Source organism: Myotis davidii, unplaced genomic scaffold (genome assembly GCF_000327345.1).
Source record: "Myotis davidii unplaced genomic scaffold, ASM32734v1 scaffold474, whole genome shotgun sequence".
In the NCBI taxonomy this organism is placed as follows: Eukaryota; Metazoa; Chordata; class Mammalia; order Chiroptera; family Vespertilionidae; genus Myotis; species Myotis davidii.
In genome coordinates this window covers 293,768-310,490 of record NW_006285783.1, presented here as the reverse complement: position 1 = coordinate 310,490, position 16,723 = coordinate 293,768, and the positions used below count along the sequence as shown (strand labels likewise).

Here is a 16,723-nt window from a genome sequence, read left to right as displayed (position 1 = left end):
AAATTTATAATTCAGTGATTTTTAGTTTATTGACATAGTTGTGCGACCCTCACCATAGTCTAATTTTCCATATTTCTTTTCTTCTTTTTTTTTAATCCTCACCCGAGGATATGTTTTTCATTGGTTTCTAGAGAGAGGAAAGGTGTGTGTGTGTGTGTGGGGGGGGCAGTGTGTGGGGAGAGAAACATCAACATGAGAGAATGAGAGAGACACATGGATTGGTTGCCTCCCACTTATGTCCCTGCTAGGGCTTGGGAACCTGTAACCGAGGTACATGCCCTTGACTGGGATGGAACCCGTAATCCTTTGGTCTGTGGGCCAACATTTTAAGGACTGAGCTGGGCCATATTTCTCTTTTACCTGTTTTTTATTTTCATAAAAATGGAATGATATAATTCATAAAAATGGGAGCATTGCATTCTACTCTTAATCCTTGCTTGTTGAAATAGTGTTGAATTACAGTTAGATTGCCATTTGATTAGTCACTTTTTTCCATTGACTTTTTACACAAAATGTTGTAGGTGAAATTTCCTAGAAACCACTGAGCTGAAAATATATACTTATTCTGCTTCTGTAAAGATAAATGAGTGCTGTGAACTTAGTAAATATGTTTGAATGTTACTTTACCTTTTTTAAAAGCTACTTTCTCAGTAGTTTACAAGTAGTCATATTATTGCATTTTATTTGACAAATTTAGGCCTGTGTTTTTCCATCTGTTATGTTGAGGCACCAAGCGGCTTGTTGCTGATTCTGGAAGAGAGACTCAAGCTGAGACTCGGGTTTATAATACAGTTCACTCATTTCTGACCTGCTGAGAAGCTATCCTTTCCTAATTAATTTTGCATTTTAAAAAATAAAATTAAAAATTCAATCACCCATGAAACGATGCAAAAATATACAGAAAGTACTCTTTTTTTATTTTACTTTATATAAAAAATACTCTTAATAGGAAACAAAAGCAAATGAAGGTTAAAGGAGAATGGAAATAAGATGTAGCTTCTTTTGCTTTTTCCTTCTTACAGTAAAATTTGCTCCCAAAGTAGACAAGTTTACCAGCTAAGCAAAAATCTAAAGAAAAATGATTGTTTCTCACTTCCTAGGATAGCAAAACCAAGTCCTTTAGTAGTGTTATTTTTAGGATCTTTAAAATATTCAAGGTATTTTTTTAAAAATATATTTTATTGATTTTTTACAGAGAGGAGGGAGAGGGATAGAGAGTTAGAAACATCTGTGAGAGAGAAACATCTATCAGCTGCCTCCTGCACGCTCCCTACTGGGTATGTGCCTGCAACCAAGGTACATGCCCTTGACCGGAATCGAACCCGGGACCCTTGAGTCCCCAGGCCGATGCTCTATCCACTGAGCCAAACTGGTTAGGGCTCAAGGTATTTTTGATGTCAGTGTGTTTGATGGACGTGGGCATCTCTTGAATTAACCCATATTTAGATGTATTGTGTCAGGGCACAAAAAAATACTTTCCTCCCACTTTCTGATTTCTTCTGGCTGGGCTAATGCTCAAACAGCCTGAGACGGATTAACAGGAGGAAATGTCCAACATGCACTACTGATGTACCTGCGGGGGTGCCATGAGAATATGAGGCCCAAAGCCGCCTTGGACAGTTGAGGTTTATGGGTCATTCTGGACAAAGGAGAGGGAGGCAGGGCTCTGGGATTTTAAAGGCAATTTATGGGTTGATGTAAAAGAGCAAACATGTGGTAAACAAATTCCTCCTGGGCCACCCAGGAACAGTGGGATCCAGGGTGGAGTTTAGCAAACAGGCTTTGCTAGATTTTTCCTGTCGGCTCCATTTACTGTATATTACTGTTTCCAGAGAATCAAACTCCCCCGTCGTTGGTGGGAGCGAGGTTCTTGTGATAGCTTCAGAAAATGAATTTTCTGAGATGCACACGGGAGGACGAGATGTGGAAAAAGGCTTTATTTGTTTGCAGTTATGTTCCTCGGCTTCCAGAGTCCCATGCCCTTTAAGCCAGTGCAGCTGGGGTTCCAAGAAAGCCAAAAGCACGGCCAGTGTTTAATCCATGGTGCAGCCACGTATGGTTCTCCATTCACGCTAATTAAAGCCCATTAGTCCATTAGTGGGGTGTCCCATGTGGGTGCAGGAGAGCACATTTCTCTGCAAACCCAGTGCCTGAGAGAGAGAGTGGCTCCTTTGTCTCAAAGTTTAAATATTTAGGGTTCACGTCCTTGCAGTGGCAATGCCTGTTCTGGCCGCCGTCTCTTTCAGGTGTGATTGACTGGCACTCAGACCTGACTGGCATGTGTCTACCTGGTCTTCCCTTTCCTCCTTTAAACACGAAGGCAGTGCTTCCTTCCTTTAAACATTTTTTCCCCCCTCTCTGTATTCCTTTAGGCAAGTAAGGGGGCGGCCAAAGGTTCTTTCTGACTCTTGTTCCTTAATAACCAGCTTAAAATCAATATGCCATAAGGCACATTTTTGGGTGGGAGAAGTTTGGTTCCCCTCAATTGGAAGCCAGTATTCTGAAATGCCTGCTTTAAATAAGTAACTTAGAATAATGTTCTCTAAACTTGAAGAACAATGGAAATGTATAAGCCAAAAAAAGTGGAGGACTTTCTTGCCCGTTTTTTTTTAGCATATTATCTTCAGATGCTAGTTTCAATCCCCTTTAAAATGTAAGGTGTTGTGTTAACAAGCAAAACTGCTCTTTGGCACAATGAGTCACTGGTGTGTAATGATTACATTATTTCACTAATATTTGAAGTTGTTAATTTTTATTGTTAAAAAAATCAAGTGTGTTTAGGATAGAATTTTAAATGCACACATGTGTGAATTTCAGGGGACGATGAAAGATGTCATGGTCTGGTTAACGCAACAAGAGAAAAAACTACAGAAGATGCTAAATGAATCAGAAAATGAGACCTACTATAAAAAGTATGAAGTAAGTATGACTTCTTTTTTAAAAAAATTATTAACTCATTTCATTCTCATCAGAAGGTAGGACTATGACTAATGCCAAGTATGACGTTAAAGCAGTGATGGCGAGCCTTTTGAGCTTGGCGTGTCAGCATTTTGAAAAACCCTAACTTAACTCTGGTGCCGTGTCACATATAGAAATTTTTTGATATTTGCAACCATAGTAAAACAAAGACTTATATTTTTGATATTTATTTTATATATTTAAATGCCATTTAACAAAGAAAAATCAACCAAAAAAATGAGTTCGTGTGTCATAGGTTCGCCATCACTGCTTTAAAGGGTAATTGATTTGCAGTTTACACTTATGGAAGAGTGGGATGTTTTCAGAAAAAGCCTTTCAGAATTAATTATTTAAATACTAAGTTAACAACTTTTAAGACTGAATTCTGAGACTTGCAAATTTTAATGTGCATATTAATCACCTGAGGGATCTTGTTAAAATGCAGATTCAAATTTAGTAGATCTTGGGCAGGGCCTGAGATTTGCATTTTCAAGGAGCTCCCAGGTCAAGCTGCTGCTGCTGCTGTTGGTGGTTCTAAGAGCACTTTGAGTAGCAAGGTTTTAGAGCAGGCATGTCAAACTCGCTGCCTGAGGGCTGCATGTGGCCCACAATGAATATTTTTGCAGCCCAGCCAATATAATGGTATTTAAGAAACGTTTTAATAAAAATTTTGTAACTTAATTTTTACAGTATCCTGTTACACATAATCTCTCTATATAAAAGGCTAAGTGTCTGTCCGTCCGACTGGTAGCTATGACGCACACTGACCACCAGGGGGCAGATGCTCAATACAAGAGCTGTTCTGATTCGCACTGGCCATTTAAAAATAAACGGCAACACAGACCTGGCACTGAGAAACCAACACTTGGCTTCCTCCAAGTGGGATACAGGCCCCGTCACCACCCCGGAGAGATACCCCACCAAATCACAGCCAAAGCTGCCAAGACCCCAAGGCGCAAAATGCGGCCCACAGCCCAGCCCAGCCCGAAAACAGTGGCTATGGGCGCTGGGTAATGACATCACATAGCTACGCCCAGCTTCCTCTCCCTAGCGACTAGCCTCCTTGGAGTTTCTTCAGTCCAGGAACCCAACTTGCTTTATAACCAGATGCAAACATTTTACAGTTTTACCAATGTCTGTGAAGTGTTTTCCCGTGTCTCATCTCATTTGATTCTCACAGAAGTCCTGGAGTAGGTAGATAGGAGACTTGGTAGAATCCTATTTCCTTTTCATTAGCAAGACGTGAATAGTGATATTAACATATTTCTTCTAATTAATTTCCTTTCCTTGTGATGTTCAAGAAAAAATATTAACTTTTATTAAAGTGTTTTGTTATTTTATGTTAACAATTACTCATTTATTTCAGCCCTTTGTATTCAGCATGTCTCTATTAAAATAAACCTACGTTTCTATCAAAATTGAAGCTTTTGTTTTTTTTTTTTGTGGCCCACATAAACTTAAACTTTGTTTATTTGGCCCGTGTTAGCCTTTGAGTTTGACATGCTTGTTTTAGAGCAAAGATAGGCAAACTGTGGTCTGTGGACCCCACCACCTATTTCTCTAAATACAGTGTTATTGGAATATCGCCATGCCCCTTTAAAGGATTATCTGTGGCTGCTTTCACGCTATAACCCTAGAGTAGAATAGTAGCTACTGAGACCATTGGTCCATAAAGCCCAAGATATTTACTATCTTGCCTCTATAGTAAAAGTTTTATAATTCTTGGTCTAGAGCAGACCATAATTTTCAGAGTGAGTATTGAATGAAAGAAAAATCAGGAAATTGGGAATGGGGCCATCACAGAATTACACAGGAGCCAAAGTCAAGGTTCCGCAGTCCTGTTTCTTAGAATCCATTGTCTATGTAACTCTGTCCTCCCTGATTCTCCATCCTGAATGAGGTGGAGATGCTCTCATGTCCCTACACAGCTCATGGCACCTCTGGGCCTCCATTTCCCTATCTGTTAGAAAGGAAGTTGGATGACTCCAGCCTTTCCCACAGTAACATTCAGTGGATTGTGTGGCTTGCCCATCACACCATCCTTTCTGGTTTTGAGCCATTGGGGAAGGAAGGGATCAGATATTTTCACTTTCCTTTCACCTGAACTGTGTAGACTTCTTGTGCTTCGTCCCTCTTCCCTCTGGGCTGCTACATTTTTCATTGACAAGATGCTCAGTGTCTGGTGAAGTGTCTTACTCTCATATATGTTTTTTGATTTAGTAATGTGCCACCAATTCAAGTTTCTTAACTAAAAGGCTTTATGAAGTTAATAATTATCAAAAAGAATTAAAATATTTTAATCCTTCAGTTTGCTCATAAAATTTAATTACAAATGCTACTAATAATGATAATGTTTTAAATTCTATGGAATTGATGACTTGCACACCACTATTTCACACAAATCGAACCAAGAAAAGTTTTATTAACATTTTTAGATCAGAGACAAAGTATTTTCTAAGGTCTGTATAAGATGACTTGAGAAGAATTGGCTCAAGCTTAGTTAATCATAAACTTCTCAAAAACCATTTAAAGGTAAGTTTTTATTTATTTTAGAGAGAGAGAGAGAAAGGGAGAGGGAGAGAGAGAGCCAAACATTGATGAGAGAAGAAACGTCGATTGGCTGCTTCTTGCATGCCCCCTACTGGGAACTGAGCCTGCCACCTAGGCATGTGTCCTGACCAGGAATGGAACCAGTGACCTCTTGGTGCCTGGGATGATGCTCTCCCAACTGAGCTACACCAACCAGGGCTCAAAACCATTTATACACGGTGACTGCTGTCATATATTCTCACTTTCTCTTACCGTTATTTTGTTGTGAACACAAGTTTGGGAAGGACAAACAAACTCACATTTTCCATGTGCCATCCTGAATTGTCCTCTAGAACTGAGGGTCCTTGCTTCTCTATTCTCATACAAATCCAACAGTACTGATGTGAGAACAGTCTGTGGCCTAGGTCACCAGGATGGCACCTGACTTATCCGGGGGTACTGGAGACAGAAACTGGATCAGTGAGAGGATCCTGAATTTAGGGAATTTTACCTTTATCTGAGTAAAAACTTTAATATAACCTATAGCCACGGACCTTTCAGTTACAATTGACATTTTGTAAACTGATTTGAACATTTCAATCTTTAAAATATTCTTCTAATTGTAGAGTCTGCTGTCCTTTTTGGAGTCCTTCAGTGAAGGAAAAAAACCCGTTTTGGACATCCTGTCGATGAAAGGGAATCTGGATGAGCTGAATGAAGATCAGCTACAGTTGAGAAAAGCCTGGGATGGCCTCAACTACCAGGTTGCTATGTTATGTTAATTAGAAGAACATTTTCATTGGGCAACTTTGTTTGTTGGAAGAGAACTTCAGATTTCCATGAGGAATTCTTTAAAATACAAGATAGTTGCTTCAGAAAGTTGGGAGAGTGCTCTCAACATTTTCTCCATGGTCTCATTTGGGTAACGGTTGATATTTAAGTAGGAATGTATAGTATTCTACTTAGAAGAAAATCGCATGCTTATCAAGTTCTTAAGTTTGCCATCAATTCTTGGCTTGCCTCAGTAGATTAGCCGTATTCTGATTCACTTGCAGCTTCCTCTCCACCATGGACCAGTGTCATGTGTCACTATCAATAGAAGCTCAAAGGGGGTTGGGATAAACCCAGAGAGACATGTAAGGATGAATGTGTGTATGTGTGGCTGAATATATCTGTGTGATTTCAATCTGTATTATGGCCCAGGATATGGCGCATATTGGTGCACATATTATTTGCACTTGAAATGAACATGTATTTTGTAAGTTATTGGATATAGTGTTCTAAAAATATAAATTAAGGCGGTTGATAGTGTTTAGATTATCTGGTCTTGACTGACATTTTGTCCAGTTCTATCAGTTGTATCCTTCCTTTAATTCTGTTAAATTTTGCTTCATATATTTTACACTTTGTCATCAGGTGTGTACATTTATGATGGTTATATCTTCCTGAGGAATTGACATTTTTACTACTATGAGATATTCCTTTTTTATCTCTGGCAGTATTGCTTTTCTTGATGTCTACTTAATCTAATATCAGTACAATCATTCGAGTCTTCTCTTGCTGATTGCTTCATTGACTTTCAACCTACTTGAGTCTTTATATTTAAACTAGAGGCCTGGTGCACAAATTTGTTCATAGGTGGGGTCCAGCCGGCCCACCCCGATGGGGGCCAATCAGGGCTGGGCCGGCAGTGGGTAGGGAGGTTGGCTGGCTGGCCCCACCCCTGATAAGGGTGAGGGAGACAATCAGGGGTCAGGCTGACCAGGGGGATGGGCCGCAGGAAGTTGGGGGGGGCAGCAATCAGGGGCCCATTGGGCTGGTTGGCCACCGCAGTGCGTATCATAGTGATCAGTTGTTCCAGTCGTTCCGCCGTTCCGGTCGCTTGGCTTTTATATATATAGATTGCATCTCATATAGGCAACATATAGTTGGATCTTGCTTTCTATTCACTCTGACGATCTCTGCCTTTTAACTGAAATGTTTAGTCATGTAATCATTAATGTAATTATTGATATGGTTCAATGTAGGTAACCATTTTACTCTTTTTTTTGTGTTTATTTCCTCTGTTTTTTTTTTGTATTTCTATTCTTTTTCTTCCTGTCTCATTTTAGATTGTAAATATTTCTAGAATTCCATTTTAATTTATTGGCTTTTTGGCTCTATATCTTTCTATTATATTTTTAGTGGTATTACAATATACATTCTAAAATGTTTACAGTCTAAATAACTTCTAAGTTATTGTATAACTTTTTAAAATGTAGCAACTTGCAATTAAATTGATTCATTTATCTCTCATATTTTATGCTATAGTTGCTTTGTATGTAAATATGTATACATGTTACAGACATGCGTTTTAAAGTCCCCAAGACCATGCTATATATTTTTGTTCAAAACAGTCATGTTAAAGAAAGTGAGAGATAAAATTAGTCTTTTATATTTACCCAGATATTTATCATTTCCAGTGTTCTTCATTTCTTCAAGAGATTTGAGTTTCCATCTGAACTTACTTTCCTGCAGCCTGAAAACTTCCTTTAACTTATAATGCAGGCCTGTGGCTGACAAGTTCGTACTTTTCTTTGATGTCTTAATATCTTTATTTGGCCTTCATTCTTTTTTCTTCTTTTTTGATATCTTTATTGCGGTATAGTTTACATACCATAGAACTCACTCAGTTTAAATGGATAATTACATGACTTTTAGTGAATTTACAGAGTTGTTACACGGATAGCATGACCTGCAAGTCAAAAACGCTCTTCGGCCCTGGAAAAGTTTGCTGATCCCTGCTCCAGGCTCCGGGCCATCAGCAGTGACAGCCTGTTTTAGAGTACATTGTTCACACCATTTACAAAGAGTGTCAAATAGTATTCTAGTGGCTTCAAAAAGCCGCCCTGTCAGCGCACCTACGTTCGGAGAAGCAGTGCAGCTCCAGAAATCTTCCCACCAGTGGCTGTGCTCATTGATCCCTCGCTCTGACGGTGACCCCTGTGAAGAGCACGGGCTCTCTGTTCCAAATCCTCCGCAAAACAGACATATTGTCTGTACAGTTCAGGCTGCCCCAGGCCACAGAGACCTGACCTGATTTTCTGACTATGATTTGGAAAAATTACCCCAAATAATGAGAAAAAACCATAGAAAGAACTATTTTGCAAGGTTGAGTGCTGCAAATTAATTGTACGTAGAAAATCCATCCCTTCGGTAGAATGAAGCTCATTTTCTTGGTGTGGGAAAATGCGGCGTAGTAATTTTAATGTCGTCAGGTGTATAACAGGAAATACCATCTAGATAGTTTCTGGTTCAGTTGTTTGAGAACCCAGATATCTCAGAGCTTCCTAGTAAGAGGTTTTTCATTTTAAGCCCGCTATGAAGAATAGCAACATTATGTTATTTTGACCTGACAAGATCTTATAGAAATTTTCTTGCCTGGTGGTCTAGGCAAGAGTTGTAACTTTTATTCCAACAGGGAGAAAGAAAGGGCGGAGCCATGTTATCTATGTTAAGTGAGACAGGAGTGGATTTAAAGGTAAACGTTGCCTTTTATCTTTCCTCTCCTGACTACTTCATGGAGGGCAGCCCTGAGTCAGAAAGCACATAGGGGGTTTCATTCCAAAAACATGCAGCTTTCTTTTCGTTGTGGAAAGAATAACAGCTGACTTAGAGGTATTATTTGTAGCCTCTCTTTAACTCAGTCACATAGCAATTTTCTACTTTGTTTTTTTGGCAAATGCACCCAAAAATTCAGATATAATAAAAATGCATCTAATTTGCTTATATTAAAAACTTAACATAGCCCACCGGTTTGGCTCAGTGAATAGAGCGTCAGCCTGTGCACTCAAAAACTTAACATAATGAAACTTTTTTCATTGTTTTTCTAACTGGAGGCTTAGTGATAAACCATTAGTGATTTAAGATTATAGAATTGTCCTTTGCCATACGCCTTTTGAGAAAATAAACTTGCAAGACAATTAAAGCAAAACAAAATACTGCCTGGTATTACTTATATGTAGAATCTAAAAACAATGTCAAACTCAGAAACAGAGGAGAAAAGTGATTGCCAGGGACGGGGAGGTGGAGAAATAGGGAAAGGTTGGTAAAAAGGTACAAACTTTCAGCTAAAAGGTGAATAAGGTCTGAGGGTCTAACGCAGAGGTTCTCAACCTTCTGGCCCTTTAAATACAGTTCCTCATTTGTGACCCAACCATAAAACTATTTCCGTTGCTACTTCATAACTGTAATGTTGCTACTGTTATGAATCGTAATGTAAATATCTGATATGCAGGATGGTCTTAGGCGACCCCTGTGAAAGGGTCGTTCGACCACCAAAGGGGTCGCGACCCACAGGTTGAGAACCGCTGGTCTAACATAAAACATGGTGACTATAGTTGATAACACTGTATTATATCATTGAAATTTGCTAAGAGAGTAGAACTTAAGTGGTCACACACACACACAAAAGATAAGATAAATATGTGAAGCAATGGCTGTGTTAATTACATAGATGGTGGGAAACATTTCACAATGTATATATATATACCAAATTACCACAATGTATACTTTTAATATCTTACAATTTTATTTAATTATATCTCAGTAGTGATGAAAAAATGCAGAACAAAATGCAAAATCAATAATATTTAATACTTCTATTTTATGAATAGTTCCATTTGACTGCCTTTAAGGAGCCTAGCTTTGTCCTAATTTTTGACATCTTTATTCTTGGGTAGTTGATTAAGTGTTTTTTGTTTTTTTATATTTGCTTTGCATGTAGTAGGTACCCAGTAAATGTTTTTGAAGGAATGATGAATCAAATAACCCATATAAAATTCAAACTTTGCTTATTCTTTTCTCTATAGAAAAACAATTTAACTGTAAGAATAGTGGCATTTCATTTAGTAGAAATATAACGGAAAGAGAAAAGAATTAATACATATGATCAGTAGAGGAAATGACTTGAGTGAAACAAATTTTGATTTGTGCTTGATCTCATAGGGGTGTCTTTGAAATGAGAATTCCAAAAACACCACAAAAGAACCATGTGGATTCAGATTAAAAAAATCACATTCTCAATAGGGTCACCAAGAAAGGTGGTGGCTTCGGAGCTGCAGGTTTATCGGACTTAGGAATTCTGGTCATTGGTGTTGAGTTCGTGTTCTTCCCAGGTTTGCACTGGCATGTCTGCCTGGCTTTATTATATTGCTGACCACACGTGCCTGCAGCTGTGTTCTTATCTGCTTCTCCCGCTCGGTGGTTCAGGCAAGAGCTGTAACTTTTATTCATCTGGTTGACCCTCAGATGTAGAAGATGGTATTAAACTTACTGCCCCTTCATGGCAGTTGGGTCTGCATGAGGCCCAGCTCTTGTTTTTATTCACTTGTTTAATTGTGTGTTTATTTCCTTTTATACCAATCCCTTCCTTTCTCCTTAGGTCAACACTGTGAGGTCCTTAGTGTGTATCTTTTTATTTTATGTTTTTGCAATATGCGTGTTGTGTTTTTGTGTCCATTTATTTTTAAGTTGTGTAAATTGATGTTATATATTAGTCTGTTTCTTACTTTCATTTTTGAGTATATTTACCCTGTGCCATGTGCGCACATCTAAGTTGTGTCTAGCTGCTGCCAGTACTCGGTGGTGTGTAATCACATGTCCCCTGTCCACTTCAGAAGTCTTCTGTATCTTTATCCCCACCGCTTAGCACAGTAGATTATTCCTGTTTGTTCAGTGGATGAATGAATGAATGAGTGAATGTGTGAATGAGTGAGGATGTGAGTTTCCATGGTACTTAGTAAGGGGAAGGGGCAGCAAGAGCGAGAGCTGGGGGTGCAGTCAGTGTTTGGGGAAATCTGTCGTTGGCAGCTGTGTGACTTGTGTGCACGTAGGGATTGGTGGGAAGGCCGAGGAAGAAGGTCGCCTGCATTGTGGGAGGTTTCAATGAAGGACAGATAGTCAGGAGACGTATGGAGATATTTGATGTGAATATACAATTAGGGCACATGAGGAAATTTAATTTATCAATCTGTTGGCGAGGTGTAGTTGTAATGTCAGAGAGCACAGGGCATACAACATTTGAATCTACCCACGCTTGAGGGGTGCTTTCAATATTTCTAATTTCCCTCTCATAACTGATTACGGATTTATCAAAACATTTGTTTTTATTCTTGCGCCCTCTTCTCCTGCAGCAGTTAAATTATCTTCTCGATCAGCAGTGATCTTTAGAACTAAGAAGTTTATCCATTGATAAAGATTTCCTTAACGGGTCAGAGAAACTTTAAAGAATTAAACATGATATGTATGAAGAAATAAACTAGAAGAATGTCTGCTGAAGAACATGTTCCCCTCCTTTTTTTTTCAGATGAACGTGTGGAAAACCAAGCTGAATGATGACTTGCCTTCTCCCCTCCACCAAATCGAAGCTTGGCTCCGGGAGGTGGAGGGGCTCACGGAGGCTGACTTGCCCACCTCCCACGATTACTATGAAGCCATAGCGCTAATGGAGGAGAAAATGGCTTTATTCAAGGTTGGAAAAGAAAAAAAGAAGCATTGAAAAATCTATACTTTGTTAAGACTTCTCTTGAGAGAGACTTTGTCCTGGCAAGAAGGGAAGGAAATACAGTGGGTATTTTAGGGTAGTTTAGAATTAGTCCCTTGGGGAGACACGAGACCTGAAAGGTACTTTCATGTTCTTCATGAACGTTGTGCTAGTTTAAGGTGGAAACAGTAACAGTAGAATCAGTGTGTTCTAAACCTACTGAAAGTCTGACAGAAAAGGAGGGGAAACTGGTTTAAATGTGGGAGACTAAGAAGTCATGAAGAATTTGCTATGTGAAATAAATAGCATTGCAGCAAGGGATAGGAACTACACCCAAAAACAAAAGATTTTAATAATGCTTTCGCCAAAGAAACCGCAGTCTGCTTCTCTGTAAAACTGATCTAGTTTAAGACATTTATGATGAAAATATTTATTCAGAAACATCTTAGTTAAAAATAAAACACATAATTTTAAAAAAAGATGCAATGCATGCAGAGAGCAAATGAGATGAACAAGCCCTCAATTACAATGTTTGACAATAAACCTCGTCCTGTCATGCTAAATGTCTTTGCAGAGTCTGATGGATAAATGTGACTGTCACTTGAACACTCTCCTGGCATTTGAAAATAGAGATGAAAAACAGATGCCGTTGGTGCCAGCTTACAAATTGGAGGAAATGCAAAGACGGTTTGTAACACCTCACAGCTGCTGAAACCATTCATGTTTGAGCACTAAATTGTGCAGTAGGGACTAGAAAAGATTTTTAGATAATTTCTGACAAGTATCTTTAAATCTTGATAACTGTACCTTGCTGTTTGACGGAATAGTAACACACTCTCAGGCTAGCATACTTTCTATTGGATGGTAGGATGTGGTGGTAGAAAAGTTCTGCATTGCAGTCAGAAACTGAGCTCTGTATCTTGGTTTTGGCCAAGTTCCTCCGCCTTTCTGAGCATGTGTGCTCATTTGTAAATATAGGCTAATGATGGTCACCGTGTTCCTGCCTCACAAGGCCATGGAGTGAAATAAGAGGAGGTCCATGAGAGCACTTGATAAACTCGGGTACTACAAATACAAAGGTTATAGAATTGATGGTGATCCGCATCACCTTCTCTTTTCTCGTTATTATTTATTTTTTAATTAATTAATTTTTAAAATTGATTTCAGAGAGGAAGGGAGAGGAAGAGAGAGAGAGATAGAAACATCCGTAATGAGAGAGAATCATTGATTGGCTGCCTCCTGCACGCCCCACACTGGGCATGTGCCCGCAACCCGGGCATGTGCCCTGACCGGGAATTGAAATCGAACCAGGACCTCCTGGTCCATAGGGCCATGCTCAACCACTGAGCCATGGGCTGGGCTCTTTTCTCGTTATTTATAAGCAACTTATTAGAATGATAATAAGAAGATATTTTCCTTAATAATGAAAGCTGTTTTTAATATGTCAATGTTGAAGTTATGCGGAAGTTTTCAAATTTCGTAAAATATTCTGGGTATTGATGTTTTATTATAGAATTTCTCAACAGGGTTATAATTTCTTGAGAAAATGTTTCGTTACATGTTTTCACCTTAGAAATAATTACTGTATATCTAGCCACAATGTTCGTTTTACTTTGTTTAAAAAAGATTTGAGGATACATCTGAGTACCATGTGTTTAAAAGAAAAAAAGTTAGAGCCCCAATGTTTTTAAAATGCCACATGTCTGACATTTGGCCCATATTAAGTTACATTCTAAAACCGGCACTATTTTTCAGAATCAACAATATTTCAGGGAAAAAATTCATCCCACTTCTTGAATTTCATTACTATAAGTGCTCAGTCCTTGGTTTGCTAGATGAAGTGAAATCAAAATTGAAGGCTTGGAACATCAAGTATGGGAGCAAAGAATCGGTGGAATTGCTGCTGGAAGACTGGCATGTAAGCTTTTTATTTCATGCCTTGGAAACTGTTCTCCATATCTGGGTGCTGGGTTTGCGTTTTCCTTTGGCACAATTTCCCTTTATCTTTTCAGGTTTCCAGATGGGTTTTTTGGTAACTTCCATTAGCTTAAATATTGCCTGGAGAAAAGAATTACAGGCATCAGTAAAGAGTAAGAAAGAAAAAACAGTATTATTTACTACAACAGGGGAGCTTGAATTAACCTCTTAACACAATAGTTAGAGAAAGTTTCAATGTTATTTCCATTAAAAATTTCTATTTTCACTTACTGGATATCTTTTGCCCCACCCAGATAAATGGTTTTGTCCAAAAATTAAATTTTTTCTTAGAACATTTTAATCTTAGCTTATCAGGTATTTTTTTTTTAAGTTCTTTCTTTTTTATTTTTCTGTGTTGCTCAATTTAGCCTTTTAGTTTTCAGGGTGGGAAAAACAGCACATTTTGCATTGAGGCTTTTTGTAGGAAGAGAGTTTAGCTCTTGAAATTTATAGGAAAAAATATAGCAAATGACTTAAATATAAGTGTGGTCATTAGTAAATTAAAACTAAAGCATCCTAGGAATGTCATTTCTACAGTTAGTCCTTGTCATCATTCTTGCTCTATCCCTCTTTTTGGAATGAGGGGCAAAAAGAATAGTCCAAGATTGTAAATTTTAAGTACAAAAACTGAAAAACAAGAGAGATATATTTACAAATATGATTTAAACACCGTACATTCTCAAATAGAAAGAATCATTCTAACTTAGACTAGACTTTGAATATTTTATTTCATTTCTTTCTTTGATTGTTTTTCCATTTAAGTAAGCATACAATCAATACATGATAAGTATACAAAAATATCAGTTATTGATTAATTGCATTTTTCCATAGCATACTTTGCTTGTATAGGACACATAATAATTTAGTTAATTGTAATTTCTCAAGTGTTTTTGCAAGATGGATCTATCTTTTTATAACATACTGTAAATTTATCTGATAAAATTATTCAATATTAAAAAATACTGGTACATGAAATAAGAGAAACTGATACAGATTCTACAATATTAGTAAATATGTCAGGTAGGGGGTTTTGAGATTGCTATAAATATTTCACGTGCCTTTTCCCACCAGAGGAAACCATTGTGGAACCTTATCATCACATTAAGATGAATTTTTTAGGTTTCATACCAGCAAAATGTTCATACTCATAGTTACGGTTCCTAGAACTTAACTTTCTCTCGTCGTGAACTGCTCTTCTTCTTTTCCTACTCAAATATGTAGTTTAAAGCCTTAAAGAAATTTTGGTGCCTAAGTGTTTCATCAATGTTTATATGTTTATGTCTGGATTTCTTTGCACATTTAAAAAAGTGTAAACTGTCAATATGTTTTTTTTCCATCTCCCTTTCCCCAGAAATTTATTGAAGAAAAAGACTTCCTAGCTCAACTTGAATCTTCTTTTCAGAAATGTGAAGAAATTCATAAGAATTTGGGTAAAGTTATACTGTTACTTTTTGATGGAATAGTCACTTAAAAATAGCATTTTATCTCTTTAACTTTCTTTATACCTTAACTAAAGGCCTGGTGCACGAATTCGTGCACTGGTGGGGTCCCTTGGCCTGCCCTGGCCTGTGGGGATTGGGCTGAAACCTGCTCTCTGACATCCCCTGCAGGGTCCTGAATTGCGAGAGGGTGGTTCTTGCGTGACACCATGGAATCAGGCTCCCTCTTCTCTGGTTCCGGGTGTGTCACCCAAGAACCGCAGCTGTCCAGTCACTGCAGCTCAGCAGCTCCTGCATTGAGCATCTGCCCCTGGTGGTCAGTGTGTGTCATAGCTACTGGTTGGCCGGTTGAACAGTCGGCCTATCGGCTGGTCGCTTAGGCTTTTATATGTGTAGATGTTTTATTTTTTAATTGATTTTTAGAGAGGAAGGGAGAGAGAGAAGAAACATCTATGTGAGAGAGAAACATTGATCAGTTGCCTCTTGTGCATGCCCCTGACCCAGGAGCAAACCCACAACCTGGGTATGTGTCCTGACTAGGAATTGAACCTGAAACCTTTGGCGTAAGGGGCGACACTCCAACCGAGTCACCTGGCCAGGTCTACCTTAATGTTTTACATGCATGTTTTCTTTGGAAAATTCTTACATTTACTTTTAATATTGTCAGAGTACATACTTTTTTTGCCACTGTTAATATGCACATGTTTTTCTTAACAGTATTTTATTAATAAAAAACTGTTCTCTAAAATTACTTTTTGTTTTGTTAACATTATAGGTGGAGAATATCAGAATGTTAGTGAACAATATATGATGATGGAACATAATATTTCTATGTGCAGAAAAAATATAGATAATGTGAAGTCCACTCTGCAGAAAGTTCTGGCATGCTGGACTACTTACACGGAAAAGCTCTGCTTCCTAAAGGCTTGTTTTGAGGAGACAAAGAAGGAACAAATTACAGAGGTATTTGCAGTCCAATAGCATCTGCTCAATTGTACTTTTTGGTATTGTTTGGAGACCCTCATTTTCAGTCCAAAAACTAGGCGCCAGGGAAGAATAAGCTCAACTGTTGGAGAATTCTCCATGGTTCGGAAAGAGTTCAGTTTCTTCCAATGAAACTGCCAAAGACATTTCCTCCTCAGTATAGGTTTTACACACACACACACACACACACACACACAGCTTTATTGAGGTATAAGTTACGTACACAGTATAGCTTTTGGAAGATTGATTACTACTTTTTTTCTTTTTAAAGAAAATAAAAGACTTAGAGTAGTGGATAGCATAGAGACACATT

At 38.2% G+C, this 16,723-nt stretch overlaps 1 protein-coding gene across 1 annotated transcript in view; it reads left to right on the top strand.

Annotated features, from left to right (window-relative positions):
- The window catches only part of SYNE2 (spectrin repeat containing, nuclear envelope 2), a 257,316-nt gene that overhangs the window by 35,033 nt on the left and 205,560 nt on the right, over positions 1-16,723 (top strand). Inside the window, exons 9-15 of the mRNA XM_006756713.2 lie at positions 2,818-2,919; positions 6,114-6,251; positions 11,834-11,998; positions 12,585-12,697; positions 13,766-13,928; positions 15,339-15,417; positions 16,202-16,389. Coding sequence (XP_006756776.1) covers positions 2,818-2,919; positions 6,114-6,251; positions 11,834-11,998; positions 12,585-12,697; positions 13,766-13,928; positions 15,339-15,417; positions 16,202-16,389 — 948 coding nt within the window. The remainder of the gene's footprint in view (positions 1-2,817; positions 2,920-6,113; positions 6,252-11,833; positions 11,999-12,584; positions 12,698-13,765; positions 13,929-15,338; positions 15,418-16,201; positions 16,390-16,723) is intronic.